Source organism: Bidens hawaiensis, unplaced genomic scaffold (genome assembly GCF_021521415.1).
Source record: "Bidens hawaiensis isolate Kalapana, Puna unplaced genomic scaffold, B.hawaiensis_p1.1 tig00024428_1, whole genome shotgun sequence".
NCBI classification, from domain to species: domain Eukaryota; kingdom Viridiplantae; phylum Streptophyta; class Magnoliopsida; order Asterales; family Asteraceae; genus Bidens; species Bidens hawaiensis.
Genome location: NW_027493849.1, coordinates 168,488 through 187,388, shown reverse-complemented (window position 1 = coordinate 187,388; position 18,901 = coordinate 168,488). Strand labels below are relative to the sequence as shown.

At 35.0% G+C, this 18,901-nt stretch overlaps 1 protein-coding gene across 1 annotated transcript; it reads right to left on the bottom strand.

Annotated features, from left to right (window-relative positions):
- Positions 1-1,164: 1,164 nt before the first annotated feature.
- On the bottom strand, positions 1,165-5,185 carry LOC143569239 (uncharacterized). The gene is made up of 9 exons (XM_077055206.1): positions 4,079-5,185; positions 3,945-3,998; positions 3,762-3,864; positions 3,594-3,668; positions 3,364-3,523; positions 3,180-3,249; positions 2,995-3,060; positions 1,593-1,715; positions 1,165-1,520 (listed from the first exon to the last, which is right to left on the bottom strand). Exons 1-9 carry the CDS (start codon positions 4,992-4,994, stop codon positions 1,342-1,344), a joined length of 1,746 nt encoding a protein of 581 aa, XP_076911321.1. The 5' UTR covers positions 4,995-5,185; the 3' UTR covers positions 1,165-1,341.
- Between the last annotated feature and the right edge of the window lie 13,716 nt (positions 5,186-18,901).

The window sequence follows — 18,901 nt, the reverse complement described above, 5'->3', positions numbered from 1 at the left end:
TTGGTGGCGATGATAGTGGTGATGATTGTTGTTAGGTGGTGGTGGTGTTGAGAAAGTAGGGTGATGGAGGAATGGAATGAGAAAAAGAGGGGTAAGAATGAATGATTTTGATGAAATGGAGATTCTATGTGTAATGGGTGATTCTATTCCATTGAGCAACCAACCACCATTTTATTCATTCCCACTTAATGAATAATTTCGAAATCATAGTCATTTCTTCATACCAAATACTACCTAGAGCCAGGGGCAGACCGAGGCTATACTAAGGTGGGCAGTTTCCCCCTTGAAAAAAATATATATATGATAGTTTTTTTAGAAAAAATCATGATTGCCCCCTTTAAAAATTTGGTTAAGCACCTAGATTGTCTCAAGCAACCATGTTCTTCACTAAATTTAGGACTTGGTCGACATCAAATTATCTAAAATCACCAAAAGGTGGCAGTGCACCAAAAGGTGGCAGTGGGTGGTGGAGGACTGCAGTTGGGGGCTGTTTGTTTAGATAGAATAGAAGAAAGATGAAAAAGAAAAAGGAAAATATGTGGTGATTGGATGAGGAAGAAGATGAAAAATCTCAAATTATATAAAATTAAATTATTAATTTAAGTAATGTACGTGGGATGGTTAAAGGTTTTACTACTGTCAACAAAAAAGTGTACATTCCAATGACTAAGTGTCAGATTATATTGCTTTATTTATAGGGTTATGTTATTCATACATTTTTTTATAGAGGGTGTATATAATAAATAAAATGTGTGTTAAAGAGTGTATAAATATAAAAAAAAGTGTGTAAATAATCATTGCTAAATATTATGTTCTATATATTTGTATTTTTAAAATTTAACTTTTGTTATACTATTTCATTGTATACTTGTATATGTTTGTTAACTCAAATATATTTATCTTTTAGTTCTATTTGTTACTCAAATTTGATATGTTTTTTTCATTATATATACATTTATTCTCTACTGCATTAATTTAGAATATTTATAAATGGGAGTTTATCTATTTTATTTAGCATTTATCTAATTTGACCCGATCTGAATCGGAAAAAATTATTATATAGCGATAGACAAATAACTTTAAAAATTTTCGCCTCCTATAAAAAGTTTTTTTTGGATCCGTCACTGCCTAGAGCTTGTAGTCTCATCAAAGCATTATGCTCTTGAATATCATGTATTAAAATTCGTAAAATCTAACGCTATATTATAATGATACACCAACAAATGCTATCTATTTTTATTGAACGATTTATTTATTTATCATACAACCGGTTTCTTTATCAATATGCCTCCTCACACTATCCATCTCCATCATGTCTACACGTCAATTTAATCAAATCGATCAAGATCTTTTCTTTAGCTTTGTGCTTTCGGTAGCTGCAGAAATTCTACCATTTCTATGTTCTTGCCAAGAACTTTGATTTCTATGAGGAATTGGTTCTTGTTCTTCCTCAACAACTTCATCTTCTTTTGTCATGACGGATTGTTGATAATATTTAAATGCCACCAACAACACAAACACTGAAATGATTTGCATCAAATCATTAACAAGACACGCTCACTATCTTACTACAACCAAGTTGTGCAACTTACCTGCCCAAATACGCGCAACGATTGAAGAAAGGTTCCAAACAAGGGTAAAAACACCGAAAACAACGGCTTTCTTTTGAGAGCATGAATCCCAAGCATCCTTGGATCGTCGAATCCAAAATGTACCTAAATTAGTATGAAAAAACATTCTATTAGAGAAGCATGTGATGTAATACCCAATTTATTTTAATACCCACAAAATGAAAAATAAAATTAACCATGAAAACTATTAGTACGTGACTTATATAAAAGTGGAATAGGACCACCGTCCTATAAGTTGTTTAAATACAACTTTAAAGCATTAAAAGGGCCGTTGGGGATTTTTATCAAACACATGAAAGTGCAATTTCACTATATCTCCAACAGTTAATAATGAAGATGGACCCACATCATCTAGGCATGTTATACCTATCCTTAAAAAAAATAAAGTCACGAAAAGAAACTTTTTTTTATAGTGTGGTATACCTATCTAACTATACTAATATACTAATAAAAGAAAATAATGAAGTTGATGTAGCAATCCCATGTTCATTTTTGACCTAATCTCTCTTTTCATTCATTTGACTTATACATGGATTATGAAGCAAAACCATATTGATAAATGGTTTATAATTTCATTTCCAATTCTCTAATTTCTCATTTAATTCTACCTAACAATCCACGGGTCATGGGTCAAGATAATTTTGCAAATGAGTTATAATTTCATTTTTAATTATCTAATTTATCATCTTATTTATTCTAACAGTTCATAGGTCATGGGACAAAACAATTTTGAGAAATGAGTTATAATTTTCATTCTAATTTTTTAATTTTTTATCTCATTCATCATAGTTATCCATGGGTAATTGGTCAAAACAATTTATGCAAATATTGTATATATAAAATCGATTTTGTAAATTTGAGATTCTAGACTTCTTATTGTTTGTACTATATATTTTATTTTTACATATAATTTTGTTAATTTCTTTCAAATAATTGATCTTTTTATTTTTATTATCTGACAAATCCCGTGTAATACACGGGTTCAAAAGCTAGTGTATTCATATAATAATAAAACGTTCATTTAGCAATGAGATATGCGACCAAGATTCGCGTATCTCAAAACTGTATGCATGAAACTGCTCTGGCATGGACTACTCTTCGTGATATTTTCTTAAAATATGTCATAAGATCAACATATGACAATCTTTATGGTTGGTAGGATGCATCATTTTCGCATCAATTATTTGTAGACAGGCACCTAAAACCAGCAATGTAACTTTCCTGTCTCGAAGCCTTTATATTAATCGTACAATAATATAAAGCAGATCATATAACTTTTTCTAGAATAATCAAGTACACGGGTCAAGGACAATAGTAAGTGATGAATAATTGAAAGTGCAGGAAATTCATGTGGAGTTTATACCGTATGCAGACATTTGAGAAGAATACGATGAGCAGATTTTAGGCACCGTAAAAACACCAAAAAATGCTGCAAATGGAAATCAACAAAGCCCATCATAATTCAAGTAATTTGGTGCATAACATTGATTTTCAAGATCTTTATGATCAAACTCATGAATTATGTTTGAAGGAATGTGCAAAACTGACCCAATTTGGCCATTTTCCAAATGGTAATAGAGCTGCCACACTTTGCTAAAATAAAGAGCAGCACTGCCATCTGTCACATGACATCAAAATTTTTAACTTTATCACAAATCTTGTAGATGAAGATGAAATTCACTATTTCACATCAAAATCAGTGACAAATAAGATTAAAAATAAAATAAAATACCTTAATTGTAGTAGCAGGATCACCTGAAAACAAAGCTTTGACCTTTAACAGAAATTCATTGATGTAAGGAAGGAATATTTTTAATGCCCAAATTACTTCTTCTTCACCAAGAACATATTCCTCATTATCAGTAATATTATTAGCTGCTTCTACCACACCCCTGTTTCATATAAATCATTAAATTTAAAAAAAATATATATATGTTTTATAAATGTAGGTGAATAACTAACCTGGAAATAAAGGATCTGAAAATGAATATTACAGCAAGATAGATGAGACTCAAATAAGAAATCACAGAAATGAAGCTGAAAAAAAAAGTAGAAATTGTGATTGTTATGAAATGGGAATTAATTTAATCATTTATGCAAATAAGGGTGATTGAATTTTTAGTTTTAAACCTGAAATTGAGGTCTTGAGTGTATGAAGATGAAAGAATTGAGAATGTGCCAAAACCAAAAACTAATGCTGATTTTGATGCATCTTTCCACATGATCAAATCAACTGAAAACAAGATTTTGAAACCAGTGCATGAATATCAAGTAAATAAACTGTAATCATTGTCTTGAAATTTGAATACTAACTTAAACTCTGCAATTTGCTATGGGATTTGGGAACTCTTTGTGATGGGAATTCATCTGCAAATTAAACATAAATTTAAAGTCAGATTGATTTAAATTAGAATGATTAAAATAACATTTAATACAATAATACTTGCTTGGTTTTGAATTGGTTCTTTGATGATTTACAACAGGAGGAAGTTGTTTTCTAACAGTTCTTGAAACAAGATTTGATCTTTCATTTCTGTGATGGATTATCTTATCTGCAATCACAACGTCTGATGACTTCTTTTTGTGGATTTTTGAAACGGCTTCCTGTTCTGGTTCTGGTTCTTGAACAAGAACAATGGCTCTTTCTTCATTAACTTCTACATTTTCCTCCATTGTTGCCTCATTAGCATCTAAAGATTTGACTTTTTCCAAGTCAACTGTCACCAATTTCTCCTCACAAACATCTAATTCATCCAACTTGTGATTACAATCAGATCTATTATTCTTCATCTCATCATCATCTCTGTTTCCACACTCACTTTCTTCAATTTCATCATTGCATTCATCACCAATTAAGGCCTCTTTAGCTGCAATTGCTTTGACTTTCTCAATTCCATCACCTGGATCATTATCAACACTCAGTTTTCTTGATAAAGATCGAGTCTTTACAGTCCTCTGAAGCTCAATTGAGCCAGTCTGCGCCTTATTCCATTCGGGTCTTGCTTTCTTGATATTAACTGGGCTTTTCTTGATTCCATCAGCATCAATGGAATCACTCAGTTCAGATCTAGCCCTTGAGATTTGAACTGGGCTTCTCTCATTTCCATCCAAATGACCATCTGGTTTCCAAGTTTTCCTCTTGCCAACACCACTGAAGCTCTGTTTGGATCTCAAATTCATCTTATCCAAATCACCAGAAGCCTCAAATTTGCTGTTTTTCTCAATGGGTTTTTCAGTTTCTTGAATCTTGTCATCACCATTGTATACTACTTTGTGGTTGTTATTATTACCTTTGTTTCTGGTCTCCCAGACAGCCCTGTTTTTTGGTGAATTGGGTGCCAATCTTTTTCTATCCAAATCCATGTTCCAAGGCAACTGTCAAAATTGGATTTTGTTTATTATTATTATTGCAGTTGGAGGGTTTGAGTAGAAGAAATGGCAGTTGGGTTGGTGCGTGTGTGTGTTGTTTGTTCTACTGAGGTGATGATGATGCATTTGGGGTACTTTAATGTGCAGAGGAGAGTGAAAGCAAGGGGGACAAACAGAGGACTTTAGTTACTCTACTGCAAACACCGAATTACAGTTTCATTAGAATGTACAACCTTTTATTCATGAAGTACAAGTTGTTATGTTGGATTAGGCTTTTCTCTGACCTTGGTATTTGTTTATTGTTTAACGTCTTTTGAGCCCTGTGCATGGCGGTGGGGATGCGGTTAAATCATGGAGTATTGTGTGTGGTGTTAATGATTAGGTTTAAAGGTTAGGGGATTTGTTGGGTCTACTATGAAATTGAACACCCTGACACCTTTCTAACTATATGTCATGTATAGGTATAGGGTTATATGAAATGTACATGTCATTTCCTTAGTCTCAAGTCCTATACAGGATGTATAAGGCCTCGTATAGTCCTATACAGGACGTATAGAGAGCGTTAATTTGTTTTGCCCAATTTTCATGTGGATTCACTTTTAATGATAGAAAAAAAAAATTATGTAATTGCTATAGTGAGTTGATATTTAACCTTTAAAAATAAGGTGATGTCTTTAATTCTTGTAAACTTGTGTAAAGTAAAAATTAGCTGGAAAAAATTTGTTGTCAAGAGAAAAAAAAATTCAATTTCAAAGTGGTATTTGAAGATAGTAAATATGATATTTTTAAAATTAACGGTTGAAAAAATAAGATGAAAGGAGTTTTCGAGTTTTGGTATTTAGAAGTGGCTTCTTTCTTGCGGTATTGCATGTAGCGACGTGGTGTTACTTTTCAGGACCTGTAGGCCCCACACACATAAACTCGGGTCGACCTGAACACGATTCGTTTAACTCATTTATCAAAAAAAAATTAAAAACAAAACTAATATATAAGAAAGAAACTTCGGAGTGGCTTGTGACCAATTACACTAGTAACTTTCACTTGTATTGCAAACGGCAATCTCAGTTAAATGGAAAAGTAACTTTATATGCACTAATAAACAATTGACTAATTTTAATCTCAATCAATATAAATGTTCAAAAGAAGGAAAATCAGAGTTATATCATCCTTAAATTAGGAAGACTAATGAAAGTTAAGTATGTTAATGGTCATAATATTAGTATGGTTTATTATTGGTCAGAATCCATAACTATATAAGTAAATATTTAATCTATTTTACCCAAAAATTTGAGAAATAAATCCCAAATGCTCGCCAAGACAACCGTATGCTCACCCACAACTTTGCGACGTCCTCCTCTTAAACTTCGTCTTCGACTTCAACGGGACGATTATCCCACACGTGTTGAACCAAATCCGCATTCAGTTGGTTATGTATATTACTTGATGTGAGCTGGTGCATGTTATACGTTCGTTGGTCTTGGGTTGGTTCAGGAAACTGTTCTGGAACGATTCCTGGTATATAGTGTTGACATATTGCTTTTCCCTCGTCTTCTAAAATCATATTATGCAATATGATACACGTATACATGGCATCGCTCCTTTTTGCCAACGACCATACACGACATGGGTTTTTCACATAATGCCAACGTTTTTTTAGAACCCCGAAACACCTCTCGATATCCTTTCACACGAACTCTTGCTTCTTCTTAAAATCTTCTCTTTTTTCTTCGATCGGGTCTTGAAACGTTTTGACGATGATCGAATACTCTGGATATATCCCATATCCCAAATAGTATCCGTGACGATAGAAGGTATCGTTGGCATAAAACGCTAAGACCGGTATGCTACGGCTGATGTAATACTCTAGCACGGGTGACGCGTTGAGAACGTTTATTTCGTTGGACCCGACTGAGCCGAAGTAGGCTGACTAAATCCAGAGGTCGTGTGAACAAATGGCTTGAAGACTAGCCGTTGGCACTCCATGGTCACCACGAGTGGATTGACCTCGCCATGCGGTTGGACAGTTGGACCACTCCCAATGCATGCAATCTATACTCCCGATCATGCCTGGAAAAGAATGCTTGCTTTCGTGTACATCGTATATGCGAGTCAGGTCATTTGAAGTTGGAATCCTCAGATAACGACGAGAGTATAATTGTATTATTCCTATACAAATAAATTATTAAAAAATATTTATATTAAAAACAATAATTAATACAATAATTTAAATTTTACCGATACAAAAATTCTCCAACACGTCTCTCGTCGTTTTCTCAGCCATCTTTAAATACTCGTCGTTGATGTCGGTCGTGTTGCCGTATGCGAGGATCCGTAGAGCCGAAGTACACTTTTGGATGGCGGAGAATCCTAAATATCCTCTTGCGGCAGGTTTCTGTTGAAAATACTCATACTCCCGCTCCTTATCTCTCACGATGCGCAAAAATAAACGCTTAGACATCCGAAAACGACGTCGAAACATACCGTCATTAAATGTAGGTATGTCGTTGAAGTAATCCTTCATCAAACGATCGTTCGCTTGCTTACGATCCCGAAGGATATATGACCGTCTACGTGGAGACGAATAGCTAGTATAGCCGGACACTATGTTATTAGCGACGGCCCGAACTGCGTTCGTGACCTCTAAATGCTCTTCCACCACTCGTCGATGAATCTGATGAATTCTTTGACTCTCCTTGATTACTTGATCCCAAATATCGGCAGAATTCGTGGAATCTGGGGAACCCATTTTGTTTGAAGAATTATGAAATGATGAAAATGATTGGTATTTATGTTTGAGTTTGTGTATGATATGGTGAAAATAGTTTAATTAGTTCGATATTAATATTAAGTTTTTAATTTTAAATTTATTTTTTTATTTGACCGTTGGATAACGGCAATAATAATATTATATTATTTTTTTCTTTCTTCTGGCGATAAATTCCACCCACCCCGCCCCCGCCCCTTTTCGCCCCAATATCGCCGGGGGGGGGGGGGGGGTGTTTCTCCAAAATTTCGCCCAAATTCGCCCTTGAATGTCGCCCACTACACTTGGCCTTATGATAAAGTGTAGTTAACAATTAGTAGTGTACTTTAAAGTAGGGCTATCAATTCCTTATATGACCCAACACGAAAAAGTATAGGTTTTGGGTCAGCTAACACGACCCGCTTTTTAAATAGGTCAACCCAAACCCGGCCCGTTAAAAATTGGGTTGATGTCACACCCAACCTACGGCGGAAATGCCGGGGCATGAGCTGATTGTCACAGCTCACAAGGTTACTATCATGCAACATTATAAGTTTCAATATCGATTTTATAATTTCAAAGAAAACAATTATTCATTACAATATCTCAAAACAAACACAAAGTAAAATCATAAAATTTATTTTTCTCGTTAAACATCTTCTATCATAAGTCCTTAAATGATCATCTAACTTCAATTACATCATACGATGACCTGCATATACGTTGAAAATAAAATAGTTTTGTCAACACAAGGTTGAGTGAGTAAAACACCATACTTTAATGATTTTATATAATAATAAATAAGATAGCAAACTATGTCAAGTGAGATAAACAATTTAACCATAGCATATAAACAAATTAATCAAACCATAAAGAAAGGGATAAACCGCTGCCATGTGAATGGACATTGGTTACCAAAATTGAGGTGTCGGTGAAACCATTGTCAATGCGTCGGACGTCGGCCACTACGACGGTCAAATGATCATACCAGACTGAGATTATGTTGGACCTCTCCGAATGCGGAAGCATATAAAGCAAGTAAACACGTAAACAAATAAGGTATAAATTGTCAAACACAAGTGACAACAGTTGCAAGTTGAGTAATATATAGTAATAAAATAAATAGAACGCATATGTCCCCAAAACGATTAAAAAATGAGTTAAAAGGGGAAGTGAGATACTCACCTGATCGGAAGAACGAAAATATAAATGATGATGACGTGAGAAAGATAATTCCTTCGGGAAACGTCAAGAGTTCCTAGTTAAATAATTTAATATTATGAGCTATTAACAAATGAGATGACACTTATAATGGATTTGATATTTTGATGTGAATTAAATTATGTTTGGACTAGAATGTTTATTGATTAGACGATTAATTTCTACGTTATTGTTATTGCAAAAATTAATATTATTGCTTATCATTTAATTATAGGAATTATTACTTTTATTTATTTATAAAATCACCCTTTACTTGATAATATATATATATATATAACTAAATTTATACATAAATAATTATATATAATATAAATTTATAAATAAGTAAGTAAAGAATGTGTAAATAAATAATTATAATATGTAGTAATACACATAACAATAAATATTTATCTTAAATCTTTAACGAGACTAATATTTATAAATATAATTAATGCATTTAAAATATGCTTGTTATAATCTTTTTGTTTAAAGAAAAATGCATATATAATAAAGACAAAAGTTTATAAAAATAACGTTCAATGTTAAGAATCCTCAATGATGGCGTCGGGTTTTAATAAGTTAAAGTTAATTATTAATATATATATTTACAATACTTATATATATATATAGATATATAAATATATAGACATAAATATATGTATATATATAAACTTAACGAGATTAATTTGTAAGAATGTGAAGTAAAGTGTCGGTTAACAAACAAAAATATGTATTTGATATTTATTATAAATAATTAACAAAGCATTAAAACCATAAAAAAACAAATAATAAAATAAAATATAAAAACCGCGTCCAGGGGGCTCGAACCCGCGCCCCTGGCCGGTTCCTTTTTTATACTACACCTCAAGCCACCAGCTGCGCTGGGTTTACTGGTGATAACATAACGCAAATAAAAATTTAAATCTAGAATCCAGATTATACCCAAAATCCATATAAGCCCTAAATGAACAATTGATCAAATCGTTTGATATTAACTAAATTAATGTTAGGGATTTTGATTAGTGGTTATGAAAGATTATCAAACATAGGTTAATTACCAGAAATCAAGACGTGTTGATGTAGAACGGCTAAAGCCACAGCGACGACGAAAACCCGATTAGTAATGACCCCAGCAGACCATAACACAACAGTTAATCATAGGGCTTATGTTAGCGAGGGGAAGGAGGAGCTGCAGACGAGTTTAATTGGGTTTTAATGACCTTTTTACTAGTCTATCGATATATAGGTAAGAACGGGTTTGTTAATCAAGTAAACGAGATCAAGATGATTGAGATTCCATAATTACTTGCGTCGGTGGGGGTCATAATATACATATAAACGATTTTGTGTAATCAATTTCAGTTATGATGAGAAGATTAAGGACCAAGAAAACCATCGGGTTACGGGTTTGGGTAAAAAAGTTGGTGGGTTAATGGGTGTTATATTAAAATTTGTAGATTGGTCCTTCAAGATTAGGGATGGAAACAATAATAGATGAAAGTTTAGTTTGGGGCAAAAAATGTATATATTTTAAAGATTAAACAAATAAAAATAATATTGACTCGATAAATTATGTATTTTTATCGGTAAAATCTCCCGAACACAACGGGTCGGGTAATATGATTTGGAAAAACCGAGTTGTTACAGTTGACCTGTTAACACGTTTAAAAATTTTAGAGAGGTTTATATTTTGATTTTAAAGATAAAAAGTGTTAAATTTTAAAGTTAAATACTTTGATTTATTATTTTTCATATATATCTATTAACTTTTAAAAATTAACCTAATTAATTTTTAAAATATTTGTATCCACATTTCACTTCAAATATTTTTTTTATTAGTATGAATTGTCTATTCTCTTATTATTTCCATTTATTTGTTCTTAACTTGAACAAAATATGTGAATCTAAGTTTGTTAATTAAGAATGACGAATGAATTCACAAAAATAATTACATCTATCACAAAATTATTAAAATATTTTATATGAATAAGAGTAATTGATTGTCTAGATTATTATTAAACCACTAGGTATTACTCATATTTGTAAATGAATGTCAAATGGGTTGCCTCGAAACATAACCCGGACACGACACGAATTTAAATAAGTAGACACGAATAAATACATGGGTTGAGTTAGGGTTGAAGAATGTCAACCCAAAACCTATTAACCCGCCAGCCTAACACGATTGACACCCCTAACTTAAAGGTGATAATGAAGAAAGAGAATCAAAGAAAGTAAATAAATAGTTTTAGGACTAAATAAAAAACATCTAAATAAATACATGCTACATTTCAGTTATAAGACTATCCGTTGAGGTTCGTGATGGGAGTCGCGAGAGGGGTAGCATGAGCCACGTCGGCAGCGCACACCGCAACGCGGTGGCATGAGCGAGGGGTCTGTAACATTTGTCATTTTTCGGTTAAAACACCTCTTTATGATGAAAAATGACTCAAAACAAATTTTAGGGACTATTATTGTCAATTATCAAAAGCTTGTTTGACCATTTTAACCAATCACATGCAATTTTACCCCATATGAATAAACCATACTTCTACAACTATAAAAGCAATGCCCCATGCACCATTTTGGTTGCTCTTTCTTCTCCAAATTCTCTCTCAATCTAAGATCCAAGTATCCACTATTTAAGTTCTTATAGTTTGACTCTTCAAGGTCAACATAATACTAATCCTTGTTTTCTAACTAATTCTTGTTACTTAAAGCTTGATGTTGCAACATATATATATATATATATATATATATATATATATATATATATATATAATATACACCCCTTGTTTCCTTCGGCTTTCACTTCTCCGGTCACAGTCGGTTGAAGTGTCGTGCTACAAGGCAAGGCTACATGGATGACTATTATAGTCATTGATAAATATAATATACATCTCTTGTTTCCTTCGGCTTTCACTTCTCCGGTCACGGTCGGTTGAAGTGTCGTGCTACAAGGAAAGACTACATGGAGGACTATTATAGTCCTTGATAAATACTTTAAGTTATGTTTTAATTTTGTTTTTGCTTATTAATATTATTTAGTCCTTACTTACTTTTAGTTTCCAAATCATTTTTTTAATAGTTCCATGGTATTGGATATGTCGCCACCATTTTCGGTTTCATCCCGAGTCAAGAGCCGAACCAAAACCGAACTTTTGGTTAATACTTTATTGTTAACATATTGTATGAAAGATTTGAGTATTATTATTTTTATGTTTATTTTAATGAGTTCTATGGTATTGGATATGTGGCAACCATCCTCGGTTTTATTCCGAGTCAAGGACCGAACAGAAGCCGAACTCTTGTTTAAACACTTTATTTTATCATGTTGTATGTAAACTTGAGTATCATCATTTCTAAATTATTTTAATAAAGTTCTATGGTATTGGATATGTGGCAACCATCCTCGGTTTTATTCCGAGTCAAGGACCGAACTAAACCGAGTTCACTCGCTTATGACACACAAGTGTGTTTTGGGCCACCGAATCTTATTTTCTTCAAAAACTATATTATAAATAAATTTTAGACAGAATTACAAATTTTGTCCTTTAAAATAAGACGAATTACGGTTCGTGTCATTTTCTAAGTTTCCTTGCAGGCGGTGTACTTTAAACTTTTTTTTCCTACAAGTTTTGTCCTTTACGCTAACTGGGTTAGAAAAAGTCAGTTAAGTATGACATGTGCCAGACATGTGATGGGCATAATTGTAATTTTAACAGGGGAATGTATTATATATATTTTCTTTTCTTTCTCTCTTCTTTCTCTCTAAGCCACCACATCACCATAAATTCCGGCCACCACCGCTACTCTCACCGATTCCGGCAACCTCGTCCTCCGAAACGACACCGATGCCATTCTAAATAAGACAGACACTATTCATTAGTTCACCTTATTCAACAAATGATTCAATGAATCTTCCATAAATCAGCTGCTGATCATCAGGTTACAAAACTACAATCGCATAATCCAATCGTTCCAGAAGACCGATCAAATCCAGCGTTTTATCACAAACTTCCACCGAATTTGTTGAAAGTACTATCGAGTGATATCCCCAACCCTCACCCGAACCCTAACCTTATCCAACAGTCAACACAAAGTTTCACCGAATCTGTTGAAAGCCGGCGTATAATAATATGATCCACTGATAACTCCAACCCCGACCCAAACCCTAACCCTATCCAACAATCAACAAAAACTTCCATCGACTCCGTCGATATAATCCAAAATCTAAACCCTAACCCTAACATGATAATCCAAAATAATCCGGCCGAATCATCCGAAGAGGTTGATGATAATATGATGGATAAACAAGCATAATATAATTACGAGAGGAAAACACAACACTAATAAATAATAATGATGGTAGTCGCAATAAGCTATCAAACCTATTGTTTATTTAATAATAATCGCCTCTGAATTGAAGAAATTTTATGACTAGGGTTTCAAGGAGGAGGCGAATATTGTGATGAGAGAAGACTTCGTGTTTGACCGGGGGAGTATAGTATCGGTGGGGTTATCGAAGGTAGTCCAGATTGAAACGGTGTCGTTTCGGAGGACGAGGTTGCCGGAATCGGTGAGAGTAGCGGTGGTGGCCGGAATTTATGGTGATGGTGGTGGCTTAGAGAGAAAGAAGAGAGAAAGAAAAGAAAATATATATAATACATTCCCCTGTTAAAATTACAATTATGCCCATCACATGTCTGGCACATGTCATACTTAACTGACTTTTTCTAACCCAGTTAGCGTAAAGGACAAAACTTGTAGGAAAAAAAAGTTTAAAGTACACCGCCTGCAAGGAAACTTAGAAAAGGACACGAACCGTAATTCGTCTTATTTTAAAGGACAAAATTTGTAATTCTGTCTAAATTTTAACTTGTTTTCTCAAAATACTTGGTATGTCGGATCCAACATGATCTTATAACAAGGTTGGACCGACAAAACCAAACACTCGCTTGACGGGCGTCGAGGTTCTTCTTAATAAAACTACACATTTGGTTAAGCTTCTTTGATTTCATCGAGTTATCTCATAACATTTAATACTTTGGAATATCGGCTTCGAGCTTGACCAATTATCAAGACTTGAACCGACAAATCCGAACACTCGTAAAATCTTGTTTAAGTATCTATTTAACTTTGCAATATTGCAATTATACCCAAATATTTACTTAACAAAGGTTAAGTAAAAACTAATGTAAGTCCCGAAACCGGATCTATGCAATATGATAACAACAAAACAACGTTATTGCGGAATATAACGTAGGGTGATTCAAGACAATAAATAGCAATACGTAAAGAGCACGAGATCTTGCTTCAAAACACACGTTGTATTAACGTCGGGTGCTTAAGCACTAGGTTACACAAAATCGTTCACCACACAAAACAATATGAACGGCCAAACCTTTAACCATGTACATGTCATCTATATATAGGGAAACCAACAACCTAGCCCAACATAAAGCCCAAAGCCCACCGAGATCACTAAAGGATCTCGGTTTACTTACATAGCCCAAACACGAAACCCATTTAACATAAACCTAAGTACAAACCGCCAAATGTATACCCAACAATCTCCCCCTTGGTTTGTAGCTTCGTTCTTAATTGTGTTCCATAATATCTATATCCGCATCCTTTAAACCACCTGCCCAAAAGCCAGTTCTGATAATGGAAGCCGCCATACTGGTGTATTCCTTTGCAGCCGTTTCAAAAATTGGATTAGAAATGATTTGAAATATGCTGAGGGTCTTGTTGTCCCTTTCTCTGAGCTTCAGTAGATCTCTTGGATCGATGAACCGATATTGACCCTTCCCCTTCTGTAGACGTATGAAAACAGTAGCGGTTTAACTGTCAAACATCCAAAATCTCATATTATCCAGGGTACCATCCGGAATGGCGTTAGGCACAGGAATATGAGTAGCCTTATTTGTTGCAGGCCACATAACGTTCACCATGGTCTTTCCTATCCTTGGATCCCTAACTCCCTTAGCCTTCTTCAGAAATGAATTAGCAATCTTCATGTTTAGGAACCCATTATCGACTTGTCGTCGCAAAAAATTCCAGAAACCAGTGGCTCGCTTATCATGAGTTGGGTTGTGGAACAGAGCGTTGATCAGGTCGCTGAGATCTACCCTCGTCCAAGATCCGAAGTCTTTCATCTTCTTATAGTACTCAGTATTCCCAGACCTTCGTTTAACCCACCACATGTTCTTTTCAGCATCAAAACCCCATGACATGACTCCTGAACGATCACCATATTTATCTGAGAATCCCTTCTGAAAAGTGACAATAAACTTGTCTGGATGATAGGAAGATTCAACATTCTGATTGGAATTCTTCATAATGAGGACTTTTCCTGAATGCGATCCGATTGTTCAGCAGTCTTGGGCGGAATTGAAAGATAGTGCTCTAGTGACTCGGTAGCGTCAGCATGTGCAGGAGTTTGTGCATTGGAACTCCCATCCTGATCAGCAGTAGTTGTCTTCACAACAGGATCTTCACTGCCCTTGAATTCATCTTCAAATTTCTGAATAAGTTTCTATTGGAGGTCTAGGTACCTAACACTTAAGCCTCCCATGTTGGACTGAAGCTCTTTGATCTTAGAATCTTTGTCAGAGTTGCTAGCTTTGAGTTCTTAAATAAGTACATCATTTACAACCGAATCTTGTCCTAGTTCAAAAACTCGACGTTGAAAAGCTTGTACGTCTATAGGAGCATCTTCAAGTACAACCCCCTTTCCTTTATTTTGAAAATAAGTGTCTTGCATGGCGAGAATCTGAGCAATATTCTTGGAAGCACTAGAGCTTGACTGACCCTGATCAATTGGGTCAGATAATCCAGATGGATCATCAATATGTGGGATATCGGCCTCAAAATCAAACTCACGAGCAAAGTCGTCAAAAATTTGTTCTTGAGTTTGAGGCTCAGCAGTGGATGGACTAGTGTCAACATGAGTCTCAGGAACTTTCGACTCATGTTGTTGTTGTTATTGTTGTTGTAGCTTCAGTGACCAGCACGCCAGGTCTTGGATCTTTCTTCCTTCGTTTACGTGGAATAAGATCGGCGGCTGGTTCCTCAGGGGTATCATTATCTTCATTCACAGTGACTGCTTGAGGAGACTTCAAGGCAGTCAATTGTAGCAGTTCTTTGAAACTCTCAAACTATTTTAATTGCTCAGCAGACGGAGCATTTTCTGTTTCACGGTGTTCAGTTTCTTCGTCATCTGAAATAATCCCAAGTGTAGTAGTACGCCTCTGAACCGGCGCCACATGCTCTTCAGCAACCTGAGCACTGACTGACACAGTCTCAGTTTCAGCAAACCTGTCGAACTTAACCAGATTGTGGAGACCCTAGTAAACAACTTTTGCCCTTTTCCTTGATTGTTTCATCAGCCCAAAGGAGTTGGGTCCCATTGACTTTACATCCAGTGTATCGATAGAACTTGCAAGATCAGGATAATGTGAATCAAAGATCATCTGCAGAAACCTGGGATACATAAGAAACATCTCCTTTTTCTTCCCTTTCAAGTTACTCATCATTTCATTGAACACGAATCTGGAATAGTTGTAGTTCCAGTCCATGATCAGAGCAACTACCGCAGACATTTGGGTGTGACTAATCTCATCAGATCCCCCTTTTCGCCCCGACACACAAGTAAAGAATGTGTATATAAAAAATCTTCTGTAAGGATGGAACAGTTTCTTGATTGCAGGAGGATAAGATCCCTCGTAACCCATTCTTGTTAACACTTCAGTTACAGTAGTAGTTGAGTATTCGATTGGGTAATCAGGTTAATCCCCAAATAACAAAACTTCACGTATAATGGCCTCCGAGATGACGATCGGCTTTGTCTAAACCTTGGAGTAAATAGTAACAGCTCCACCTATTCCCCGCTGGTTGATAGAAGCATGATTCCAGAAATCCGTGATCATTTTCTTTTATATGACAGAATTTTCTCGTAAAGCGTGAGAAATCCTGCAAGTATTGAGGCCGTCGATCATGGACTTGAACTCCTTGTGTGCCAAAGGAGGATCAAACAAGTATCCAACAATATTGTGAGAGTCAACGAACTTTAGTGGTGCCTGATCAGCCATTACTGCAACAAACGAGTCAAGTTAGCAATAATTTACACAACTTGAACAACAATCATAAGTTTGAGGATATGATTTTAATTCTTTAAACATTTAGGACCAAAGAAACAAGTTACAAGGACCATAAATGAAACATAGTAATGATTTTATAATAGATTTCGGTCCAACATGCTATTTTCTTTCCACACAGGTGGATTTCGGTCAAGGAAGAGAGTTTTCGGTCAGAGATATGAGTTCTCTGTCCAGTCACACCGAGAACTCGAGTTCTCGGTCAATAATGAGAGATCTCGGTCAACAAAAGTAAACCGAGAACTCTTGGTTTGACCAAAGGTTTTCGGTCAAGCCAACAGAAAAAACCCCTTTGAATTCTGCCTAGAAACTTGTGTCATCTTCTCCAAAAGACCGATAACGCCATGGATGTGACCTCCAAAAAAACTCCTAGAGCCCTAAAATGGCATTAATGTCACATCCCCATCTTAGGCCTAGGAGTATGACCAACAGTTGGTACCATAATTGTAAATAAATCAGAATTGCGTTAGTTTGCGGAAGACTTATAAAACTTTAAGGATCGAAATATAAAATTTACATATATTCAAAAGACGGGATTATAAAATACCCGTTTAAGTTTTTAACAAAACATTACTTGTTTATAATTAAAAACCACCACTTTAAGTTATTACAAAATATATCCGAGCCATCGGATTAAAATGTAGCACTTCGACATTCCAAGCGCTAATCTTGTTTACCTGCAAAATGTTACTAAAATACGTCAGCAACGAATGCTGGTGAACACGCTGACGCAAAATAATTTCTTTTACTTTATTACCCCTCGAGACTACGCCTGCCTCGGCCCATCGTGGCTTAGGAATAACAAAGTCAAATAACACATTATAAATTTGAGTCTCTACTCTAGGTCACCTCAACAAACACCGCAGCGTTCGACTTAGTTAAGTACCCGTAAATATACACATAAGGTCGTACTCCCTGCAGGAGAGCGTCCTACGACCAAGGGTGGTGAGATGTGCCCATTCATCGCGTAGTACCACCTATGTAAGGATCCAGACAGACGTATACCACAGCCTGAGGGCTATGTTTATACCCTTATTTATAACGGTTTTAGGAACACGTAGTTCCTTGTAAACAATTTCACATAACATGTTTGACTCATTTGAAAACAAGTTTATAAAAGTTTGGGGGCGTATTCACCTTGTCTCTTTGGGATCGGCTTCACTCACCGTCCGAGGGTCTTTCCCTTATTTATCTCGCACCTATAGTACGAGTATAAACATTTGTTAGTCGGATACACGATCCGGCTTAAGACCTTTAGTCTTATTTAATATCTCAACCTCGATGAACCTTTAGTTCATTTTCTTTTTACTTGAAAACCTTTAGTTTAAAAGTAAATTATAAACCTTTAGTTTATATAGAAACCCGAAGTTTCTTCTTCTCCAAGAAACGTAATCATTTTCTTTTATTTATAAGAATACTCATTATTTATTAAATAATATTTTCATAACAAAGAGCATACATAAATACTTACACACATATATACGTATTTAACAATATTCAATATCTTATCTTTCATTCATTTCTTTGTTATGTTTTCTTTTTCTTTTATCGAGGTATCGAGTATAACCTCGACTCAAGGCTTAAGCCTCTAATATAATATTATATTATATTAATTTGTCGTTATGCCTAACCTTATTGGCGTATTGGAAACCCTACGAAATTGAGCAGCACTCCGACGCCGCTTTACTTTTTGATCAACTTTGGTATGCCAACTTCAACACTCGTCGGCACGTTTCTCTCGACTCATCGCCATGATAACAACGCCTTTCTTGATTGAGTGTGGGTGGAGGGTGGCACAA